Source organism: Apostichopus japonicus, chromosome 14, assembly GCF_037975245.1.
Source record: "Apostichopus japonicus isolate 1M-3 chromosome 14, ASM3797524v1, whole genome shotgun sequence".
Lineage (NCBI taxonomy): Eukaryota > Metazoa > Echinodermata > Holothuroidea > Aspidochirotida > Stichopodidae > Apostichopus > Apostichopus japonicus.
The window spans coordinates 23,494,766-23,518,521 of record NC_092574.1 but is presented as its reverse complement, the minus strand read 5'-3'; the positions used below and the strand labels follow the sequence as shown (position 1 = coordinate 23,518,521).

The window sequence follows — 23,756 nt, the reverse complement described above, 5'->3', positions numbered from 1 at the left end:
TGAATAATAGACAACTTTCCCTAGAAAAAAAAAGTGTCTATTCTACAAAACTTAAATATTATCCCCGTAGGACCTCTTGCGAGGTCGAACAAGGGTAAACTCCTTTTATTTATTGATTTATTTATTGATTGATTTATTGATTTATTTATTTATTGAATATCCATTTCGCACCCTGCCTGGGCGATAGATTGACCCAACATCATTTTCAGTGGTATCACAGACGCATATAGTTGCACAATGACAGTAATTGTTTTGCTTTACTTTATTTTCACTCAATATTATTGCATTGAACTTCGATTGGATAGGGTTGAACTGCTTTGCCACACTGGGTGTGAAATTAACATTATACAAATGACTGTGAGTGTATTTCACAACTGATCGAGATGCATCTCAATTATGAAGTCGAAAACTTGTAATTAAATTTAGAAGAAAAACATGTAGCAAATGTGGTAGTATGATCATATTTACTTCAGAAAGTGACACGCTTCCATTGCCACAATCTCCACCAAACGCATGTTTGTAATTCTTTATAGGCATTTTTTAATTTTTAATGAAAATGTTAAATGAAAATCCTTTTCTTTTTAATTTTCCAAAAATAGTTTGGAAAATTTAAATTTTTCACTTTTTGTTCAAAATTTCAATATTTAATGAAATGTTTTAAACTTTGTGAAATAATAGAGTTGAGAACCTTTGTCAAATAAATTCCATTTTTTTTTCAAAGCAGTAGGCTATACAAATGGACGTATAACGGGGGGTATATGTGATCTCAAATGTGAATGTAAATTCCACCATGATGCTTAGAATATGTTTATTCTTGCGCTTGTCATATGGAAATTTTCTATGTACTATCTTATTATCTTCACTCGTCGAGTCTGACACTGTTAATACAATTGCAAGATGTAGGCCTAAACGCCAATACCGAAGGTGGATAAGTATTGCGTTGCATATATAATGGTACCCCAATTGGAGTACCGATATGCAACCCACCCATCGGCGACTTCTACTTGCTACATATAAAATGCATATATAGTTGCAATGATATCAATTGTAAATGCAAATAATAATGCATGGTTGGAGCCTTCGGAGGGCGATGTTCTGGGCTCATAACTAACATATCTACAAAAAGCCTTTCGGTATGAAAACGTATATAAGTCAAAGAACTTGGCGTTTCGATGGCAGTAAAACTTCTCCAGACTCAGTCTGACAATATTAACAGAGGACATGACATGGAGTTATACAACCGACAGATGGAGAGAGAAAGAGAGGTTAATTAGATAAGACTGTACAGTTGTAAAAAGTAGGGTCAGGGAATTGCATGAGTGACGTCTTTCCACTTTCGTTATATAGAGCTACTATAAGTAAAGGACTTTTTGTGGTTTTCGATGGCGTTCCGTGGCGATGCCACTTCAACGGGATTTTCCCGTTCCTGCGTCGTACAAGGAGGCTCTGATGCAAACAGGATCAATCGAGTACAGTACGTACGTTGACAAATGTATAGTGAGCTTACAACCACAGAATCCGGAGCTTACAATATACACAATTGGTTGTGTTTTGTTTCGTTCGCTTATTGAGAAAGGTACCGATATGTTGCAACCAATCCTAACGCAAATATCGACTAAGCGTGTCGTTTTGGCCAGTGGTTCGCCCAGGAGGAGGGAAATACTGAGCAATATCGTTAGTAAATATGATCACAGTTATGCTAAAAACAGTAGCATATTAGCCTGTACGTACGTATAGGATCTATTCTAGACTAGTAAATTGCGTCTTGCTCCCTCATGCCAGCTACAAAAGAATAACAGTTGAGTTAGGGGTAATATCATATGAAAAACATTGGTATTGATATGCACTTGCCAGTGTTATGGCGAACAGTCATACAGCATCAGACCCCCAGACATCCCGAGTTACAAGTAAGCATTTGCTATCCTACCATAGTTTGGTGTCTCAATGGCTCATAATTACTAGACACGTAGCCTTGCCTATATACCAGTACCAAACCTGCTAATGTGTGTATTTTACTCTATTCAAAGAAATCATAGACAACCATCAGTGTATAATTTGGACTTCTTATTTGTCAAACTAGGCTATGTCTTCAGACCTGTACAGTTTACTTGACTCACAGTTTCGAAGGAGACAGGAAATAATTCTGAAGTATCAACCACCTAATGCCTCAACTTTGCTATTAATTGTTAACATTACTTTAAGTTTATGTTATACTCAACTTATGTAGATCAGTTTTATGTCCAGTGTTTTAGTGATGCTTTGTTTTATAGTTTGTAGTTAAGTCAGCTGCTTATCTTTCCAGGGTTTGAAATTTGAGGTTATACCATCAAAGTTTGAAGAAACACTTGACAAATCAAGTTTCAGTTCACCACAGGCGTATGTTGTAGAAAATGCGAGGCAGAAAACGCTTGAGGTGAAGGAGAGATTAGGTAAGGTGAGTAGTTCAGAATAATTTTATTTTTGCTTTGTTGTGCATTGAATAAAGTGTACTTTCGACATATAATCATTACTATTTCTGGTATAGCCATCCTTCTTTGAACTTTTATGCTGCTTCAAACTTTTGTATTCTTTAAGTTTTACTGTACCAAGTATGCTCATGAGAGTAATAGCAGAGGCATTTCAACCAGACAAAGTTAAAGTTCACAATTTACTTTAAAGGCATTGAAGACTCGCCCCAAACCGCGTGCCACCCTCTGAAAAAAGTTAACTTTCCGTTGCTTGCAAATGACTTTTTCTTCTTGTCGCTACAAAATGCAGACAGTAATTAAACGTGATACCTTGTTATCTTTTATCTAGACCTGAGATGCCCATCGCTGCTATATACACTGTGTTGTGGGGATTGACCGTAGCTGTATGTATTGACTGTACACTAGTGGCTAATTACTAACGGTAGCAAGCTGTGTGTGTATTTTCTGGGATGGATGGTGGTGTCGAACACTTCTGTTACACCTCATTCCAAACTAGGTCAGATTACAGGCATGAGACGTTTATTTGTGCGCGAGTCTTCACACCCTTTAATTATTAAGTTCTCTCAATATTGTGGTTTTATTCTCTTAGCTACTTGTACTACCAACAATATATCTAGTCACTACTTTTTTTTGCTTGCTGTTTCCATTGCATTAAATACATGTAGCCCGTAATTACATCTGATCAGAGCAAAGATGTAATGCATGATATAGATGCTGCAGAACCATAAATGGCATTTGTCAAAAATGTCTTAGAACAACTCTAAAAGTGCCACAATATTGAGTTTCTTTGTGTTAATATTAATTTTAGGAATAGCAACAGAATATCCAATCCGTCGAATTTCAGAAGGGTGGGAGAGGGGTGGGAGAGGAGTGGGTTCAAGGCATGTGAGCTAGGAATCAAGACAGATGGACCAAGGAACCAAATGAGTACAAAAACAACAATTCAATCAAATTCATGCAATGTCAAAAGTTGTCTTTTGTAAGCACAAGTGCAAACTTATTCTAAACAGCTGTTTCAGTACAAATGTCTTGCCTGACAAAGTTCAGCCATTTTTCTTTTACAGGACGGCATTCCTGACCTGATCATAGGAGCAGATACTGTTGTGGTGGGTATAAGTACAGCACTTTAACATTTCCTTATGGTGTTGCATGAGGCGTTTTTGGTTTCAATAATTGTTTCTAGGGAAGTATTTCACTTCCACTGATAAATTCAATAAATTATCATCAGTGTTCATGTTAAATGTAGTCCAATGATCTTGAATATGTGATCCAGTGGTAGTACTTATATACAGTAAGCAACCTCCTAATCATAACAGACTTGTTTGCTAATACAGTAAGAAGGCTGGACCTCATGATAACAATTGCCCGTAGTGGCACCATGATTTGGTGGGGGGGGGGTAGGGGGATAGCAAAATGCACAGTTTTCAGGGGGAGGAGGGGCAGACATTGGAAGTATTTCAGTTTTGTATAACCATAGCCAACTGAGAGGGTGGCCATTTTGGGGCAAATATACTTAATGTGTAATATTCAATCAAAAGTCAGCAAAGGGTTTTCCACATGCATTGTTTATCTGGTAACTTGTCCTTAGTTTTATATGCTTTAGTCTCACTTTTACCATCTAGGCTCTCGATGGAAAAATTCTAGAGAAACCCAAGGATGCCAGCAATGCCTTTGAAATGCTCTCCTCGTTAAGTGGGAGAACACATTCAGTTCATACAGGAGTGGTTTTTGTGGCATCGCACCAAAAAGGTTTGTTAACTCGTAAAGTATCTTGTTGTTGTTCCGTGAATTTCCAGTCGATATTTCTTTTAGCCAGAAACACTTTCTCAAAAGTGCAGAGATCAAAACATTTCAAGACATTGTTCTTGTGACTTGTGAGTCAAAAAGTGGGTATGGATTAAACAGGCTAAAATGTTACCTTTTTACATTTGGTGTAACTAAGTAATAGTCTCTCCTTAATCTTAACACATATAAAACTGAAAGTTAAAGTCACATGATTTGCTTTTAAAGTGTTATTACAGCGAACAGTACAATTTGTCCTTGTGCATTTTGTTGCAAAACACACCCAGGTATCTTTCATAATCTCTGAAATTCTGAGAAAAAAATATATATCATTTCTACAGATTAAGGTTTTTCAACCACTTTAATTAAAATGTTTTAATACAGACCTTTGAGAAGAGAATATTTGATACAAGTTACATTATTAATTTTACCATTTTTCCTGTAACTTTCTGTGTTTTTTATACTTCAATACCGTTAGCTAGTCAACTGAAGACTGAAGTGCGGACATTTTTTGAGGACACGGATGTCACCTTTGGAGACCTCACCTCTGATATCATCAATGCGTATATAGCAACCGGTGAACCTTTGTGAGTATCTAGTAATATCCTTCGTGATGCTTACATAAAGCACTTACCTGGGTTTCAATCAGTTTTGAAACCATGCTCAGAAGATTAAACAAGAATGATAACACCAGACAGTAAACTGTTCTGCCTTATTTTACTTATTAGTTTTTCTCCAAAAATGACCATACAAATAACAACCATACAACCAAACTTGTATCACACAAGTGCCAAATTACACACATAACATCTCATAGACCTTCAAGTTTTAACCATACAACTTAACATATATCACACAAGTACAAACCACTCAAATGACAGTCAAGCTCCAACCACATAATTTCGCTCAAGTAGCAATGTCACATTGAACACTCAAGTACAAACCATGCAAGTACACATGTAGCACACAAGTACCAAACAAGACAACTATACATGTAATGCTCAAGTACCAAACTACACTACTGCAGAAGTATCACACCAATGCCAACTACAGATCTTTCACTCAAGTATGAACAGCCACACAAGTACACATACATCACACAAGTACCAACCACATAAGTAACACTCAAGTACCAAACGTACAAATTACACATATATCACACGAGTGCTTACCACTCACCTCTGTTTCATTTCCAGAGATAAAGCAGGAGGTTACGGCATCCAGGCGCTTGGTGGAACACTGGTTAAAGGAATCGTAGGGGATTACTTCAATGTCGTCGGTTTTCCTCTTCACAAGTTCTGTAAGGAACTTTTGAATATTCATCAAACTTGCTGGAGCTGATGATAACAGAGGGGCGCCATAAGAAGAATGGACAATGCTCAGCTCCTTGAGCGGACAGAATGGCCCCTGGCATTTAACAGGATTGAAGTCTGGGTTGCAAAGTTAAACTATGGAACTATGTTACATCTTGAGCAAATATTGAACTCATCGGTAACTCCTTCTGGTCAGACTGTTCTGTTGGGACAGTAAGATGCTGCACAGCTATTGATAAGCAGTCATAGTAGAAGATATTATAGAAGTGTTTTGCCTGAACCAGAAGCCCATGTCATGAACCCTTCACAACTCAGGTCATTTTCACTTAAAGGATTGGTTCAGTTGTCATACATGTTTATGCTATATGAAAGAGGACAATAAAAGAAACACAATGGTGAAAAAACTGTTCAAATATCTTTTTCGGTTAAAGAGATGTTCAAGTGTAAAGTTTTATCAGATTGTGTAGAAACTGCTGAAATCTGACTAGCTGTGATGTCACATCCTCACATTCCTGAAAAGTCTTTGTTTTTTTCTCTAAATATTTTGTGAGATTTCATGACTTTCAACCAAAAGATATGTCAGGAGATCTCATATTTGTCAAAGGAAGTATTTGAGATTAAAATTCTGAAGAATATTTGAATATATTATTTTCAAATGTGTTAAAAAATGTAAATAATTTTTAAAGAAATATATTCACAAATGTTAAGGAAGTGAGGATGTGACATCACACCCTCACAGTTAGTCTTTCTACACCAGTCGTTTTCAAAGAAATTTTGATATCTTCAAAGTGTCATATCTCCTTAACATAGCATGTTATCATGGTAGTTTCTTCACTGTTCTTTTGGCCTTTTTGTGCTCATACATACAAACTAGACATGTCAAACACCTGAACCAATCCTTTAAGCTTTTGAAATAAACTGTTGCAATTTGTCACTATTTAAGTTTCTTCTGGGCTTGCATATAAGGGCAGCATCTAGGCAAGTCATTTGAAAGATTTGAGCAGGAGTTGTGTAACAGGGAAGTAGGGATTGTACTGTACAAGAGCGAGCATGGTGTCTTAGTTTGATGGGTACTTCCACTTTGGAACCCTATCATTCACCTTTCTACAGGTGGCAGTTAACAAACCCAACTGCTTGTCCCTCTTCATTGATTTTCCTGCTTATCTGTAGCAGATTTTGGTTAAGTCCCAGGTCTGTTTATGTTGATCTCTGTCTTTATGTGGAATTCCACCCCCCCCCCCTCTCCCCAACACCCCACACGAATGTCCCTGGCTGTAGTGTAAGCCCTTAATTTAAAGATTTTTATTACTTGTTATTTCTGGAACTTAATAAAGACATAAAATAGTACCTCGTGTCTCTTTTTAGATTTTTTTTTTACTCATCACTATAAAAGCAATATTTTATGCGAAGTTTATGAAATTCTAGTTGTTATTATCACCCCAGAATGAACAGTTAACCATTGGTTATTATCTCCAGAAAGAGTAACAAAAAGGTTGCATTCCAGGCAGATGGAAGTAAGCTAAAGTTTTAAAGCTAGGTAGCACTGATGTGAAAGTGGGGTCGGCAGATCTATGGCTCTAAGTCCACTTTTCCCAACCTGGGGTATATGCTGACTCCTGGGGTGTTCAAGACACTCATTTGGGTGATCTGTGAGGTCAATGGAGTCTGCAAGGAGACATCTTCCTGACCTTGGCCACAATCATGATTGGGCTGAGGTCATTGGTGATAGTCCCTCCTAGTGGGGGGGGGTGGAGGTCTTTGAACATTTCTTCATCAACATAGGGGTGCGGAGATGGACCAAATAATTCAATTTCCAGTCTAGGCTCTGTGTTTTGATTGAAACAGACCCTTTCAAGACTTTAGAAATATATAGCTGTGTGTGATAAGAACAGGTTAGCAATACACTTTCCCTTTAAATTGATGGAGAGAACGATTATAATGCAAAAGCAACCAGCCGTTCTAAGAGGTTCATTTAAGTATCAAATAATTATCAGAATCAAAGCACTTTATTTCTGTACAAGTTTATTACTTTTCAATAGTCATAACACACACTCACATATGTACAATACATCCACAAGTAAATGCATCTCATTCTAAATCTCACATTAAACCAGTCAACACAACGTTTTTGGCTTTAACGTTAGAAATGAAATAAGATTCGAGGGGAAACTAGTTTTCAACTGCAACAAACAGACTTGGTTGCATCATTCCCACATAAAGATCTGCACTTTTTTTCCCTTTTCTGATGAAAAGTGACCTTTGACCTCTAAAGCCTCTTCACTATATCAAAATGTTCTAGCATTTTCATGAGAGGGACAAAGTTCAGCCAAATTTGTTGCTCAAGTTAATATTTTTAGCAAAGTTTTCAGAATTAAGTTTCTGTTAAAGTCAAATGAACTTTTGACCTCTGCCAAAGCAAAACCTGGTCTAGTACTCACCAACTAGAATCTAAGTGTAAACCACCCTTTCACCTCTTTCTTACAGACTGAAATAACCACTGAAGATATCCTTACTCACAGATATTCTTGTTAATGGTAAAATATGGAGACCACAGACAAATGCTACTGTGAAGCCACAACAACCTTACTTTTACCCATTTTCCTGAGAGTCTAAAATCAGAAATGGAAGAATGCCCAGTGGGTTTCCTTCCGTAACCTGGAGAATACCAGAGAGGTTATAATCTGGCCAGTCTGGCTTGGGATTGAACCCCTAAAACCAGCAAGCCCATTATCCACCAGAGTTGCAACCAATCGCACCATTTTAGGGTCGATGATTAAGTCATTTTCAGTGATTTGACTGGTTTAAGTCATGCCATATCATTATCTCTATGGGGGAAGTAAAACTGATGAACTTGTCACTTTACTTTTAAACTTTAGTGACTCCAGTCATGACCTATTACAACACTAACTACCATACAAGGCTCCTCACAGTTAACTTTTTCCCCTCAGCATAATCTGAAATCAAATTATTCCAAACGTTACGTCCAGAAATGTGTTTAACAGCCAGCACTCTAAATAGGATGTTGGATATATGTATGTGTAACATGCAACATACACATCATAAACAATACATAAATAAGAACTTAATTGAAGGAACATTCTAGTCAACTTAACCAAGGCCACACATACCAAATCCTTTCAAACCTCACACAAAAATTCAAAAGTAATTTTTACACCAACCAGGGGGAAGAACCCCAGACCCTTCTCCTACATTATAGCGTCAGCTTCCATTAACCCCAGGGCTACACCCCCTATAATAGGATCAACATTTATAACTTGGAAACTTCTGTTGGAAAACCAACATTTCACTTGTAAGAGCAATTGCAACAGCTTTTCTACTTGTATGGGAAGAGAAAACTAACGCTTCGAGTTCACACAATGACATCCACATTTCAACCAGTCTAGAAACCTAAGAGCATAACTATGACAAAAGAGATTAGGATCAAACAATCCTCCAAATTACAAAAAGCTCTGATGAGACTTCACCTGTATAACAAAACTTGATCTTCATGTGCTACAAACTATTACTTGTCTTTCAGACAATTTCACCTACTTTTAGTCTTCAAATTGAAGAGGTTCACTTTCGATTAAAAAGTAAGTTTTATAGTGATAGCTTTCAATGAGTGCACATCAGATTTCTTCACTAAGTACAATTTCCTCTTTTATAATTCCCAGATCTCTCTCTACTTACCCTCCCCCACCTTCCACCCCACCCTCATCACTAGTGGCTGTACCAGCCAAGGCAATCTGGCAGGAGAGGGGAGTAACTAGGGGAAAGGAATATTATTGTGGGGGCAAAAAATATAACACTGATATGGGAGAGGGTTCTAGGGGGATGGGTTGCCTCTGCCCTTTGGGAATTTTTCTACAAGTGACTTAGACGCAAAATGGTGCTATCGATTGACAGTTTTTCACATTAATGCATTGCATTGCACTGCTTCTACTACAGACAGTTAGCTTAATTCTATATATTTTGGATAAGTAGCAGATCTGAGTGGGGGAAACTGGGGGCAAGGGGAAATCTCTGGGGGGCGGGGGGAATTTCCTCCCTCATGGCCCCCATAGCACCTCCACTGCTCATCACACACTTTCTCCCACCTCAAATTTATGCAAAGCTATAAAAAATATGTCTTATTATAAAGGTCTACAGTTTTGTGAACAAAATGTTAGCATTACTGCATAATATAACACAGTCAAGAAGTATGTAGCACATGCATGCAATGCACATGTGTGGGTGAACAACAAGTCAAACATACATTTAAACATCTCTTGAATGTTACACTTGCGAAAGATTGTGTTAACTAGGTATTTGTGTTCTGCTACATCAAATTTATTTAATAAACAAAATTTCTTTTTGCATTGTAGTGACCATCATCAAGGATAAAATTAGCAACTCTTCTCTTTGGTTTGGCTTTATAACATTGGGGTAAAAGGTGAGTATAATCTCGCTGCTACTGTGTCGACCTGAGAGAGCATGGCACAAGTAGAGTCATACATCAACAGAGCAAGCCTTCACAAACACCCAGGAATTGGCAAAGGATTGAGACATACCATGTTACATACAGTGACATACATAAATTGTATTCTATGAAGGGAGAGGGTGGGGGGGGGAGGTTGCATTCTCTGACGATATGTACCTTCCAGGTGGGTGATCTATATTTGTATATAAATGAGGGTACATAGATGCAAAATGGTGCTATATTTTGCAACCTGTTTTGTGGCATCTGACACAAAAGTTGATGTCCCCTCAACACTAAAGGACATTTCCTACCCAGAAAAAAAGTTGGTTGGGATATAGGGTGGAGGGAGGGGTCTGCAATTGAGCCTACATTGTGTACTTTGTTGCACAATGTTGTTCAAAGCTGTATCCGAGTAAACCTACTGCTCACTAGTCAGGAATATGTTGCCTTTCTCTTAATTATTGCTCATTCTCCTTTGCCATGGCAAGAATTCACCAGAGACTGTACTTGATTATAAATAAACTTCACATCACATGGTTCACATCACCATCTAGTATGAAACACTGTTCTTCATTTGTAAGCCGGGCCAGTAATGTAAGTATTTTGATATTATTACACATTGACTGAATATCAATTTTCCACCATGTGAATCTCTGGCTAAAGGCTCACAGAAGCGAAGACCTTTGTCTTTGCTAATGCAGTAATGCCATCAAATGTACTAAACCAAAACATGGCCATATGCACACTGCTATTAAAGAGACAATACCACAGTTTAATTGTTCTCAAGGTCATAGTTCCTTGGCTGACAAATCAGATGCTACCACTGACTTTAGGATGTTACTTCCACAATTAATGGCTGATAGTTCCTTGCCTCCAGATTAGACATTATCGTTATTCTTCTGATCGAATCGACTCTTGTTGTTCTTTACCATGTAGATGAAGTATGTGAGGGCGTCCTTCTCTTTCACTGGTAAAGTCTTGAAATGCTTGGCAACGATCTGCGCAATCAAGACATGATAACCATAAATTAGCAAGGTTAGCAGCTGTATCTGGTGTTGTGACTACAGCAAAAATGTGTAATTTTGAACACTGGAACAATAACATGATTGAACGGTGGGTTAAGTTCAAGCCTGGGAAGGGATAGAATTTTAATGCATAAAACCCTTAAAATGGAGAGTTGGGCAGTATCTGCAGAGCCAATTTTATACCGTGGTTATACGCTACAGGGATGCTTCAAAATTTAAGAAAAACCACACGACATGTAAATTGTAAACTGGGTTCAGAGACAATGAACTACACAGCTTCAATAAACCTTCTCTTTAGCCCTCAAAAAACCTGAGTAGGAATTTGATTCAATATTTCATTTAGAAACAGCAAGAATGTGAAAATATCTTTAAATTTTAGATTGTTGATGTGAAATGCTAAGGGATGTAGTTATATCATGGTAGATCATTTGCAAAGTGCAGAAATTCTGTCTTTTTTGAAAGAAAGAATGCAACATGCAAGGTCCATGTTGTGCACAGTGAAGGACAACAGTTCTTCCGCTTGGCTGACTTTGCAATCGATTAGACTTACCTCTGCTAACTGGGCTTTGTTCAGGCCTGGTTTAGTCTGTATCTTGAAATGTTTCTTATACCTTCTGAGAGTGTTCACCTGTAGAGCATAGAGGTCCACCTGTTGAAGGAGAAAGTATCGATCAAGAAATCCTTCACCAGTTTATCCTCCATTAACAACATGTTTTATAAGTTGCAGTACTGCAATGATTTCAGTTACATGATAATTCATGTGAGCTGGTACATCCTCTGAAGCAATTTGGAAAGAATCTTACTATATTTGCTAACAACATTTATATAAAGTCTTGGGAAAGTCTGTTGCTTTTGAAAGTTAAGCAGGTATCAAAACTTAGCCTAGATAATACGAAACTGACCAATCGAAAATCTTCCTTTATTCATACAACTTCCAGTTCCTATGTGTCCGGTAAACCAGGTTTTACAAATCTTTTAAGTCAGTAAACCTCTTTCATTAGCTGGCTGGCTGGCTGTATAAACAATATTACTATGTGACACCAGTTAGTGCCTGGTTATTTACTTAATTTAGGTTTTACCTTTGCGAGACATGAATCAAGTAAGATTCTCTTTCAAGCCAATCTAAATTGTCATGACCTTACACGAATACACAAAAACTAAAACAAAATGTGAGAACCAAACTGATCCACTTAATGATTTTAATGCAATGGATGAAAATAACACCTTTCACACTACGTGTTAGTTCTAAGCAGAAATTAATCAAGCCACACCATTGAGGATAAAAAATGATACAGGCCCCTGGTATTCGAGCTGGTAGTCGCGACCCTTTTTAGGGTTGTCAAAACGATTTGGTGGGTTGCTAAAAAGTTCTGAAGGAAACAATTGCTGTATTTTGTGGAAAATGTCTTGAATATAAATAACTTCAAAATTTGCCAATTATAGACACAATTTTGCAACTATGCACCTATAATGAAATATAAATAATCAATCAAAAAAAATTCTCAAAAGGGAGGGGAACCTCCTTCCCCAGACCCCAAGATCTGCCACTGTAAGGTTGCCAAGATGATGAAGGTGAAAATCTGGGTCACCAACAAAAAAAGCTTGACTACTAGCGGTCTAGGCAAAGGTCTATACATCCCTGAGAAAGAGCAGGGTTAAGGTAAATTTCTTTTCAAATGTATAATAAACTAAGTTTACATTCATAGTATTGCTGCCCTGTCAACGTCCCAGATCATTGCACAATTTAAAGTGACCAGGGTTTGATCTCCCAAAATGACATATAAGCAGCAAGTTGCCTACCTCTGGTACATCAGCATCGTGAACAGGAGAGATTGTCCCATCATCTTCACTTGTCTTTCGTTTACGTTTATTATTTCTGACACTGTGGATCTTGCTTTTGTGGAAATCACAAATGTAGATATGTCGAACCTACGGAGGTAAAGTGGAATCATTCACTATTGTACGGTAACTGTGAGCTATACAATTTATCAGTAATTTCAACAGTTATATTGCTGTCATGTTTTACTTTACACACCATAATTGAAAACAAATATATGGAATGGGATGAAGAGGTTGAAATATGCAAGAGAAACTTGATGACATCGGACATAGATTGCCTAGATTGCGACCTTAATGAAGCGATGGAATGTAAATTAATGCCACTTTCTGCCTATTCAGAATAAAATATGCTCATTCAAACCACTTTCCATCCCAACAAATGCTTATAAAAATAAATGGTAACATCACATTAATATGCGATTAGGTACTTAATTTCACAAAGTTTGGTTCTTTTATTAAGCACGACTAATTTATACATACAGTTCAAACCATCCAGACCTTGCTTATAAACAGTCAGCAGCTCTAGTGTGAAATTATTACACTAATGAAAATATAAACAACTCTGACATTCACTAATTCAGTGGGAGCATTTTCCTCTTTTCAAACAGTAATAACAAATGCCAATGATATGGAAAATTTCACATTATAACAATTCATCTTACTACTTACACTGTGATCAATGTTCAGCTTTAATTTTCTTTGCTGTACAGTTTTAGCTATTCTCTTGCTGTAGCAGGCATTTCCAGCTGGTCTTTTACATCTCACACTGTCATCCATTAAACAGCAAATCTGTCCATGACCAACATCCCCACTGTGATCATCATGTACTGCTGCAGCAAAACCATTCACTTTTGCAACCTTTGTGAAGAAACAGAATCATAGGGTAAAATATGCTGTTACACGGAGATAGCACATGCCTGAAGTCTGACACATTTAAAACGATATTGGCCTAGGCTAGGCCACATTTTCAGTGTAATAAAGCTTGTGACAGTCAAGCAGGAATAAATAAATAAATAAAGACATTGAAGAATAGAGTAAAGAAAAGGATAAAATATGGAATATAGGCTAGGAAGTAAAGCACTTTAAGCTAGCTTGTTTAACCTTGGCTTTGTCTTGGTAATAATGTGTACAAGTTAACGCTACGCGTTAGGACACCGTTTGCATTAACAATGAATAAGATTAATAACTACGGTCTAGTTAGACTATCAAAACTATGTCAGAATCTTCATGATGAATATTCAGACAAGACCATATTTACCTTCTCACTCATACTGGCGTGGCATGTATTAAAATATAAACGAGGAAACAATTTACGATATGGAAAACAGATTATGAATGCAACGTTGAAGTTAAAATGCTGTGGAGTACGTATAGGCCTGTGCTTAGTTGCGGAACAGTGCAATGTAATCGTGTACTGCTATGTAACCAGTGTGTGGCCTATCATGCTGTATTTCCGTGCTCAATACAATACACACTGTATACTGTTGTTTACATCGCGCCCAAGTGGTTTGAAAATATACTACAAACTGTAATCGGCATTGGAATACTTTCAGCACCTCAAGGCCTATTATAAATAATTATATTTGTACGGTGGTCGTTAATGACCGTTGCTGTCAATGACTAAACACAGTACTTAATTAAACATTCATGGTATCTCATATTACTTTCAATACTGCAATCGTTTTACAATGATCATTTCCTTGTCTGTATTCGCAAACAACATAAGGAACAATTCGGTATACAACTGCAGTCAGAGAATGACCAGTATCTGTCCCTGGGACAGCCACTTAAAGGTCATTGATATTGCCTCCAAATATGTTAGAATTTCAGTTAAAGGTCACCCATGCTATTTTACCTGCCACTCTAAAGGCCCGGTCACACTACAGCGATATTTTATCGGAATACGGTCCGATTTTTCAGATTTTAGGCCGAAGAGTGAGGTTTTTGGTAGTGAATGTAATGAATGCAGTGGAATATTCGAATACCTACTCCAAATCTGAGGGGTTCTGGAACGGACTACATTCTGAAGTGACGTCACATCAAAAAACGATGAAAATCGGAAGAGAAATCGGATAGCTATCCGATAAAAGGAAACGGAGTCAATATCAAAAGTTAGGAGAGGGCTATTCCACATCGGAATGGCTCAACAAATAGCAAATCAGGTCCCTTATCACTGTGGCTAGAAGACCCGAACGAAAAAGTGGCTGTTTCGATTCCTCCGGGAAAATCGGATAGTATTCCGATAAAAAATCGGTATAGTGTGACCGGGCCTTTAGAGTTATTATCCACACTGAGAACTTCTAGCATTGAACAGCCTTAAATGTCTTGGAATAATTTGGAGGATCACAGCCTCTAGAAAAGTACGAAAAATTGGGCCACGCTAATGACTTTTAATGTTCCCATAAATTGATGGACAAGAGTAACACTTTCTCAAATACTGATGGAGGTAAAATGACATCCATAGTGTGCACATTTATTTAGGAACCACTGAAGAACAACACCATGGACCTTTGAATTTCAATGGATTTGCAGACCCCCATGTACATTAACATGTGAATAAAATAAACTCTGTAAAATGTAAGTTTTAAGAAAATCTTGTGTGTATTAGGTAGCTGTTGTATTGAGCAGAGAATGAACCTAAATGAAAGGACTGGAAGTGAATAAAGGATCTACCATGGGGGTGGGGGAGGGGGTAGCACCCACTAATGTAGGGGTCTACAGGGGTGCTCTCCCAGGAAAGATAATTACAATTTTAGATGTCAAATGGTGAATTCTGAGGTGTACTTAGCATATAAATTAAGTCTACTATTATATCCCTTAACCACGGTTTGGTTAAATACTCTTGTATTATTGTGTAGAGGTTGAAAAAGGGGTTTACAATTGAAGAGTTGGTCTAATTCTTCCCCAGAATTATGTAAAAAAAAAACCTGAACTGAACCATTTCACTCTGACCAATGATAGATGTGGAGGGGGAGTGAGGCCACTTCTGGCCCCTGTTGCCCACACCACTGAGTCAACTGTATGTAGCAAAACTATACTGCCATAGTAACCAACTCTGCAAACAAAATAAATGTGGCTTTCACACTGAAGCCTGCAGTGATGCAATTCTATCAACATAGTTACTTGATAGTGCGATGGGGCTACTGCAATGGGGCTAGTGCTTGATAGTGCAGAGGGGGGGGGGGAGATAGCAAGGATTCCTATGGTCTACCCCCTTTTGAGACATGGATGACCATGATTTTGTTTTAGGATTTCAGAAAGGGGAATCCATTACCAAACGTTACTTGACAGGATGAAGAATTAAGTCTTCACAATATAATTCTAGGCAAATGTAGGGCACTAGTTTATTGCATTTTGGCCTTCCAAAACTCCCTGACTTGGAGGGTAAGAACCCATGAAAAGGATCATGCACAAAGTGGCACACACATGAAGTCTAAGACTAAAGCATGAAAAAAAAAAGTATGTATATTTTCCACATTTTTTCCTGCTGTAGTTTATCATCAAAATCTCTTTGAGAGCTTGCTAGCGGGGCAGAAATACTAACAGACACTAAAGAAAAACAATTGAGTTCTGTCTTTTCTCGCCATACTGTACCTCGATCTCCCTCTCCCCCCCCCCCCCCATGGATGTCATCACCAGAGACTCCCCTTATAACCACCTGGTTCTTTACACAAATAATAGTAATAATTTATTTATGAACCTTCGTATTGCTCCAGTATTCATCGAAAGGATGCACATGGTGCCTTGCCACGACAGTGTGAAAAGGGAAAGCATGGGAGAGGCAAAGCATGGGAGAGTCAAAGAATAATAAAGTAAATGGAGAGGAAAGAATCTAGTAATTTGATCCAAAGATGCAGTTTCCTCAGGCACAATGGAAGACAACAATTCTGATTATTGCATCCTTGATATAACCAATATATTAACCACTTGTTGAGAGAACATTAAGCTACATTGGTTACTACAGCCTACAACTTTTATTACACCTTAATTATAGAGGCTTCTGTGAAAGCCTAGATATTATAGCACAGGCCTATACTATGTGATTCCTGAATTATTTGGTTACTAACCTTCGATGTTCCCGTTTGTTTGCTTTCAGATTTTGCTTCTTTCGGACGTCGAAATATTTTTGAGGTTGGGACCCTATCGAAAAGTGTTGGAACAGCATCGCGTTTTAATAATTTGTGCTTAGGCTCATATCCTAACAACTTCGCCATCATATTCTCCTGGTAGCAGTCTTCGGTAAAATGATCTTCACACACAACGTTATCGATGTGAAATGTGTAAGTGTCAATATCAAATTTATCAATTGAAATAGCTCCCAGCCACTTCTTGCACAGTTCCGGCCGGGTTTTTGGATTGGGAATAGAATAGAAACTTTTCCGATGCCTCGACGAATTGTTAGAACAGCCCCGAACTTGGCAATGCGGCATTTTTCGTATTCCGAAAGCAATTCATTTGCCTGGCTGTTACATTATGATCCTGGATCTTGAAGACAGTACTATATGGTACACAGTCGATCATTTACACACACAGGTCACTGTGTTGTCAGCGGTCTGGGCGTTATACCGCATATATGCCATTCGAGTAAAAGATCAATTGCTACGTCATTTCTAACGGATACCTTTATGGGTCGTATCGTGTAGCAAGTAAACACTTCTTTACTTCTAGGAAATATTGGCAATTGGCCAATCGCCCTAATCTGTGTCGTAGCTAGTCTGGGTACCCTCTGGACAAAAACTTCCAGACGAAACGAGGACGGCCACATGATCACTGATATTCGATAGGCTATCACCTTTTCATGACACGATGACTGCTTCTTATTATGTGATGTACGCCGTGGCAGTGCATCGGCTAGGCGGAATCTTTCATTCAGTTTCAAACTTTGGTACCTTCCGACACTAGAAATGTTATCAACGTATCCAAAGTATACTGCACAGCAAGAACTTATATTGAACCAAACATTGCCCCACACTTATATCTGAAACCCCATCTAATTATGATGACCCTCAACTCATTGTTTCAGAAGTGTCACTGAGGTTAGAGAAGGGAGAGTGGTAAACTATAGCGATGCACACTACACCCCTGCATCCTTTGAATTAAAAAAAAAATAAGGTGCCATGGACATGGTACAATCAAACTTTGGTCATGCAGTTAAACTTAGTTTCAGATACCATTGGGGTTACCTCATAATTTTTGAAATGTTTTGGAGGATACACTCAAATGATACAATAGCCTCCAATGGTATAAGTCTGCTTCTTGGACACCACTGAACATGTTGTGTAGGAACCTTCATTGCCTCGATCCTAGTTGACTTTGGTACATCGCTACAATTTGTGGAAAGTTCATTATAGAGTTAAATTGCTTTGACTTGACTGAACCCTCCAATACTTCAGGAAGTGGCCTTCAAAAACTATTCTAAGACAAGGGCATACTCTCAAAACTATAGTGAGGGTAGCTTGGCCAGGAGTAACACAATGTGTTGTGTAGGAACCCTCATTGCCCCCAATTCCAGTTGACTTGGAACATCGCTACAATTTGTGGAAAGTTCATTATAGAGTTGAATTGCTTTGACTTAACTGAACCATCTCATACTTCAGGAAGTGGCCTTCAAAAACTATACTTAGACAAGGTGATAACACCATAACATCATCTCAAAACTATAGTGAAGGTAGCTCGGCCAGGAGTAATACAAATGAGGAAGGAAAGAAGAAGAAAAAAAACGCAAACAAAAATGTATACAATGCAATGCACTGAAAGTTTTATTTCAAAATCGAAAAATGTACACTAACTAGAAGCATCCTGATTAAAACGAAATAGAAAAGATACATAAACAAGAGCAAAGGATAAAGCTTTCCACTAGCCTAGTAATAAACATCTCACATTGGTAATATACCCCATCAGTGACAATCACCCTAAAATAATTTGTAACACTGTAATAAAGCTGGAGCGGACATCTTCGAGTGAACCCTAAACGACAAGGCCAGTGGAAAGCTTTCTACATCATATCTACACAAGGTCAGAGACCTACCGTCCAGCAACTACAGACCACTCTAACGGGATCGGCACAAAGTTTACTTTTTATTATCGTATCACAACGGAGTATAGTGTTCTGTCAGAATTAAGGAAAAGCCATATTCATAGATAGTGAAATGGAAAAACAAACAAAAAACAAAGAAACCAATACTGACAGGAATAAGAGTAGAAACCATTTGGGTTATGGATGCATCTGAAGAAGTTAACCTTAAAACAGGGTTAAAATGGCTCATTCTATACAAATTTGGTGCTGCATCACAAAGTTATTTAGGGTTATCGATTAAAACTTGTTTGACATGTTAAAAACACGGTTTTTGCGAAAGAAAAGAGATATCAAATAAGAGACTAAAACAGCACCATCCGATTCCAACTCTAAATTACTTTCCCTTTTAAATACATCTTGTGCAGTTTATGTCATCACACATTATGCATACTTAATATATTTTACAATGCCACTTCATAAGAGAAATTTGCCATGTAGCAGCTAACCAACATCAAGAAAATCACGTCTGCCTTAGACAATTGAGTGCAACAATAAGTTCACTTGGCCGTGGAACAAATGTGTGGGCGTGACCTCTGTACGCAAACCAGATGGAGGAGGGAGGGGGGGCAATTGACAGGAGTGAAGATTAGGAGGTAGGAAGAGTGTGGGGCGAGTGATTTAATCACTGTCACTATCACTTGATGAAGAGGAGGATGACGAGGAGGATGAAGATGAACTGCTCGACGATTCCTTCTTCTTCTGTGCTAGCTTGGCTTTGTAAGCTTCCATTGCCTGCAGAGAAGAGAAAAAAAATGTTGACAAGTTAAATGTTTGTCTGGTTCCAAAATGGACATTCATTTCTCATTTTAACAGAGATGCCAACCTCTTGACACAAAAAAACAGACTGAATATCCTAAAAAATCAGATTTGAGAGAAATCAGATTTTCACGAAAACTCGACACTAACACTGGCCAGTAAAATGTCAGAAAAGTGTTTTACTGGTAAGAACGGGCAAGTGAAATGTTTGCTTTTTTATTAACATTTAATGAGAAAATTGTAAAGCTGCTGATTCCGCGTATTTTCCGCCCATGTAGGCTCGTTGTACAACGTGTTTGTCAGGGTTTGCGGTGTTACTTGTACATGTTTCTATGCAATTCCGCTTCCTTTAAAAAAAACTTTTTTTTTTGAAAGATGAAAAATTTTATTTTCAAGAGGCAATATCGTATTATTGTATTTCACTTGTTTTGTAGTACTAAATACGATAAAATCGTACTGGTTGGCATCTGTTTTATCCACTCTAGTATAGGAACCTCCTCGTTGGCATGGTTTTCAGTCTTTGACCTGCGTTGACCTTAAATGACCTGTTAAGCTTACACACATGCAGAATGACAAATGCTGAACGTAAAAACGGTAGAGCGCACTCTACGCTATCGAGCATTTTTATGAGGATTGAATTATCCTTCAGATTGCATTATATAGTTTAGTAGAAAAAAAGTTTCAGGAGGGACACTCCACTCCCCCAATCATGGAAAAAAAAAAAAAAATTCTGCAAGATGATTGGCCTGCAGAAACTAAATACAGCTAGATAAGCTCACCTTCATGTATCGTTCCTTATCCTTGACTGCTCCCCTGTCATACTTGGCTTTCCTCTGAGGATCAAGCACCTTCCATTGCTCAGACAGTTTCTTTGCAACCATGCCTACATTCCAGTCAGCGTGCTGGGCCCTAACAGCTGCCCGCTCGTCGTTGCTGTACAGGAAAAATGCAGACCTGCAAAAAGAGAACAGAGAAGCAAAGTCAGGTCAAATCCCATGATCACAGTTAGGAAGGTCAACATCAAAAAACTCAAAATGAACTTGAGCATTTTTTGTAGCATTCATCTCACCACAAAGATGGGAAAAACCAATTAGTGTGTGAGGGGAGGGGGGCGGGGGCAAGGCATTGGAAGACATACTCTTTTTTCGTAAACATTGTTTATCAATGGTATTTTTGACTACAGTATAGAATGGTGTACTTACAAATTTCTCTTAGGAGCATTGGGGTCCTTCTTCTTCCTCTTCTTTCCCTTCTTCTTATCCCCTTTGCTTGGTTTGTAATTGGCCATCTCCTTGTCATATCTGATCTTATCCTTGTCTGCACTGTCCTGATATGGTTTCTTATCGTTAACATCCATATTCTGTTTCAAGAGAGAATAAATTGTATATTGAGATATTGAAATCAATCGAACCATGGAGGGTTAAACAAACTTAACTATCATATATTGGCATAGAAGTGATAGAGGTACTAGTGTAGAAAAAACTTTTCCCCAAGTATCTAAGATATGGTTTAATCCTCTTGTAAAATTTTCAGGCTTGAGTGATCAAACCCAAGCAAGCCTGAACAACACCGTCATCAAAATTTTCTTTGTGTCTCTGAACAATGAAGGTGTGACAATCCCATAACTTCTTCATAACTGGACATTACCATGTGCAGAAAATTTTGAATGGCATCTCGATTTGCCAATTTCAAGCCCCCCTCAATAGCAATGTGGAGCATTCCCTTCCCTTGTCAAAGTCATGCTCAATAATACACATAAAAACTATTCAAATTTGGATTTATCCTTGGAAATTGGCACGTCAAATATACACCTATTATACTTGTACACAACTACCTCAACAACCACCAAGAGAAGGGCACAATACATGGCAAACTCCTTGACTTGCATAACCAAAATACCACTATCACTACTAATACACATCTAGACTATGCAATAAACCTAGGATCACGGAAAACCTCACCTTCCATAAAGCGGCGCACTCTTTGGAAAAATCGGCAAAGACCAACTTCTTGACACTTGAGTCACCATATGTCTTTCTCCTCGCTTGGACAAAGAAAGCATAAGCCCCCATACGGCCCTTGGGCTTCTTGGTATCTTTACTGCGTCCCATTCTGTCTGATAATAGGAAAAAGTACTAGTATTAAAATTAAGTCCATTCACAAAAAGGACACTTTTGAATTTACATAACATGCATTTAACATTGGCCTTCCACTAAAACAACTGCATGCTAAGTTGCTAACATGCCTTCCACTGCATGTTGTTTGTATGTAGGTCTATGCAGACAATGTGCAGTCACACAAAAAATATGATAACTTTGCACTTGAACAGAAACCAAGAAAAAATTTAAAAAATTTAAAAAAAAATCATTCATACGAAAAGAGAATTAAAAATACATTAGTAGCACACAACAAATATGAAAACTTTGCACTTGAACAGAAACCAAAAAAAAAAATTAAAAAAAAAAAATTCATAAGAAAAGAGAACTAAAAATACATTAGTAGCATAGACCACAAACACCATAGTAACTGATGGTATAAAACAATGTTAGAAATCATAGAAGGTAATATAGCTTAACCTTGTACTGAAAATGCAAAAATCAACCATTCCTAAGTTACAGCTTGCATAAATTAACACAAAATCACCATAAACAATGGAAAACAAAGAGTGCTAACTAAAAGAAGTAAGAAAATCCCCTCAAAATCCTAAATTGTTCCTCCTTGCCACATTCAGTGATGTGGTATACATTCTACTATGTATAATAACCCACTAGGATCACATATAAACCATGCAAGCCATGCACAAGTCTGGTGCAGTTATTCACACCGACAGTGCATATCACCCCTTTAATCGCCAACCGTCAAACGACGCAAAAAAACATGGACGAATGACGCCATGCCGGAATCTACAATTTTGCATAAAATATTTCAACACATGGTAGCCTTTACTAGGCGTTTGAATCGTTTAAAACAACTTTAATATGATATGGTCCAAAATTACACTAATTGTACACTTGGATATGGCATTATACTGGACGTGAATGTGATACATAAGCAACGCAAGTCGAATTACACAGTACAGTTTCAAGAAGGCAAAATGGCTGGCGAGTCGGGGTCAAACAAAGCCTGAAAACAACACCCTGAAATGACGCCTACAATTTTCATCCAACTACACTTCCATTTCATTTCCATTTCTAACGATTTGAATAGATTTTCAATGAAAAATTATCACCAATAGTAACTAAATTGTCTTTAGAAAAAGATGGTAATACATTTTGTACGTGAAACAAGTCAATGATGAAAGTATGTTGAGAAATTCACGGCAAGAATATACGAACATTTCAACGCAATGGCCCTAAGTACAGTTAGGCCACTGGAAAGCGCGGGAGGCTCCGGTGACAAATTTTTTGCAAAGTGCAAAAACTTGATGAATTTAAGGATAAAAGTATATTGCTAAGGTTATAAGGAGGCTCAAAATTGTATTAAAATTAATATTTGAAGTCGCTATTGAACACTTAATCGTTTTAAGTATGGAAAATTCTGTTTAAGTTTTCGAAGAAACAGCACCTTGTCTTAACTTCAGAACTAGCCTATACATTCAGACTTCATTCGGCAGAGTTTTCGCAATAAAACTTTTTGAAGGTATAATCCTCAATTAAATGATACCTTACATCATGGAAAAATTCGTCAAGATCATGAAAAACTTGTTGTCAGCAAACTTAGTTTACTTGCAGAAGAAAAATTGTGAAGTTTGTGATGCTTACCTCAAATTTTAAGCACAAAGGTATGGTCTCAGCAATATATCAGTACGTGTTCAACAACAGCAGTATATGCTACAACGTACAGGTACGGCTTCTACACTGCGTATACAAAGCTACACGTTCACATTTGTACAAGCATAACCCACGCTACTTATGCGAAGGCACGCCAGACTGCGGTGAGGGAAATTGAGGGATATGATTGGTCAGTTTAAAATTAGAGCCTCTTGGTAGCCAATGAAATATCTTGGTAACTTTCGGGCAACATGCCTTCTCGATGCAC

At 37.8% G+C, this 23,756-nt stretch overlaps 3 protein-coding genes across 6 annotated transcripts; 1 reads left to right on the top strand and 2 right to left on the bottom strand.

Moving 5' to 3' along the window:
- Nucleotides 1-1,127: 1,127 nt before the first annotated feature.
- Nucleotides 1,128-9,156, top strand: LOC139979589 (dTTP/UTP pyrophosphatase-like). Its single transcript, XM_071990538.1, has 6 exons — nt 1,128-1,674; nt 2,303-2,434; nt 3,533-3,574; nt 4,091-4,217; nt 4,729-4,837; nt 5,447-9,156. The coding sequence occupies exons 1-6, from the start codon at nt 1,399-1,401 to the stop codon at nt 5,589-5,591; spliced, it is 831 nt and encodes a 276-aa protein (XP_071846639.1). The 5' UTR covers nt 1,128-1,398; the 3' UTR covers nt 5,592-9,156.
- On the bottom strand, nt 7,568-17,429 carry LOC139979588 (histone deacetylase complex subunit SAP30L-like). Of its 2 annotated transcripts, none has more exons than XM_071990535.1 (5): nt 16,954-17,429; nt 13,556-13,744; nt 12,848-12,976; nt 11,598-11,696; nt 7,568-11,020 (listed from the first exon to the last, which is right to left on the bottom strand). In XM_071990535.1, exons 1-5 carry the CDS (start codon nt 17,314-17,316, stop codon nt 10,901-10,903), a joined length of 900 nt encoding a protein of 299 aa, XP_071846636.1. In that variant the 5' UTR covers nt 17,317-17,429; the 3' UTR covers nt 7,568-10,900. The 2 variants fall into 2 exon arrangements, with proteins under 2 accessions (XP_071846636.1, XP_071846638.1); XM_071990537.1 differs by lacking the exon at nt 16,954-17,429 and adding an exon at nt 14,145-14,369.
- A 1,193-nt stretch (nt 17,430-18,622) lies between these two features.
- Nucleotides 18,623-23,628, bottom strand: LOC139979590 (high mobility group protein 1 homolog). 3 transcript variants are annotated; one of them, XM_071990540.1, is made up of 5 exons: nt 23,480-23,628; nt 21,680-21,834; nt 20,921-21,078; nt 20,498-20,672; nt 18,623-19,694 (listed from the first exon to the last, which is right to left on the bottom strand). In XM_071990540.1, the coding sequence occupies exons 2-5, from the start codon at nt 21,827-21,829 to the stop codon at nt 19,581-19,583; spliced, it is 597 nt and encodes a 198-aa protein (XP_071846641.1). In that variant the 5' UTR covers nt 21,830-21,834; nt 23,480-23,628; the 3' UTR covers nt 18,623-19,580. The 3 variants fall into 3 exon arrangements, with proteins under 3 accessions (XP_071846641.1, XP_071846642.1, XP_071846640.1); XM_071990541.1 differs by having other exon boundaries at nt 21,680-21,830; nt 23,480-23,620; XM_071990539.1 differs by lacking the exon at nt 23,480-23,628 and adding an exon at nt 23,387-23,406 and having other exon boundaries at nt 21,680-21,830.
- Between the last annotated feature and the right edge of the window lie 128 nt (nt 23,629-23,756).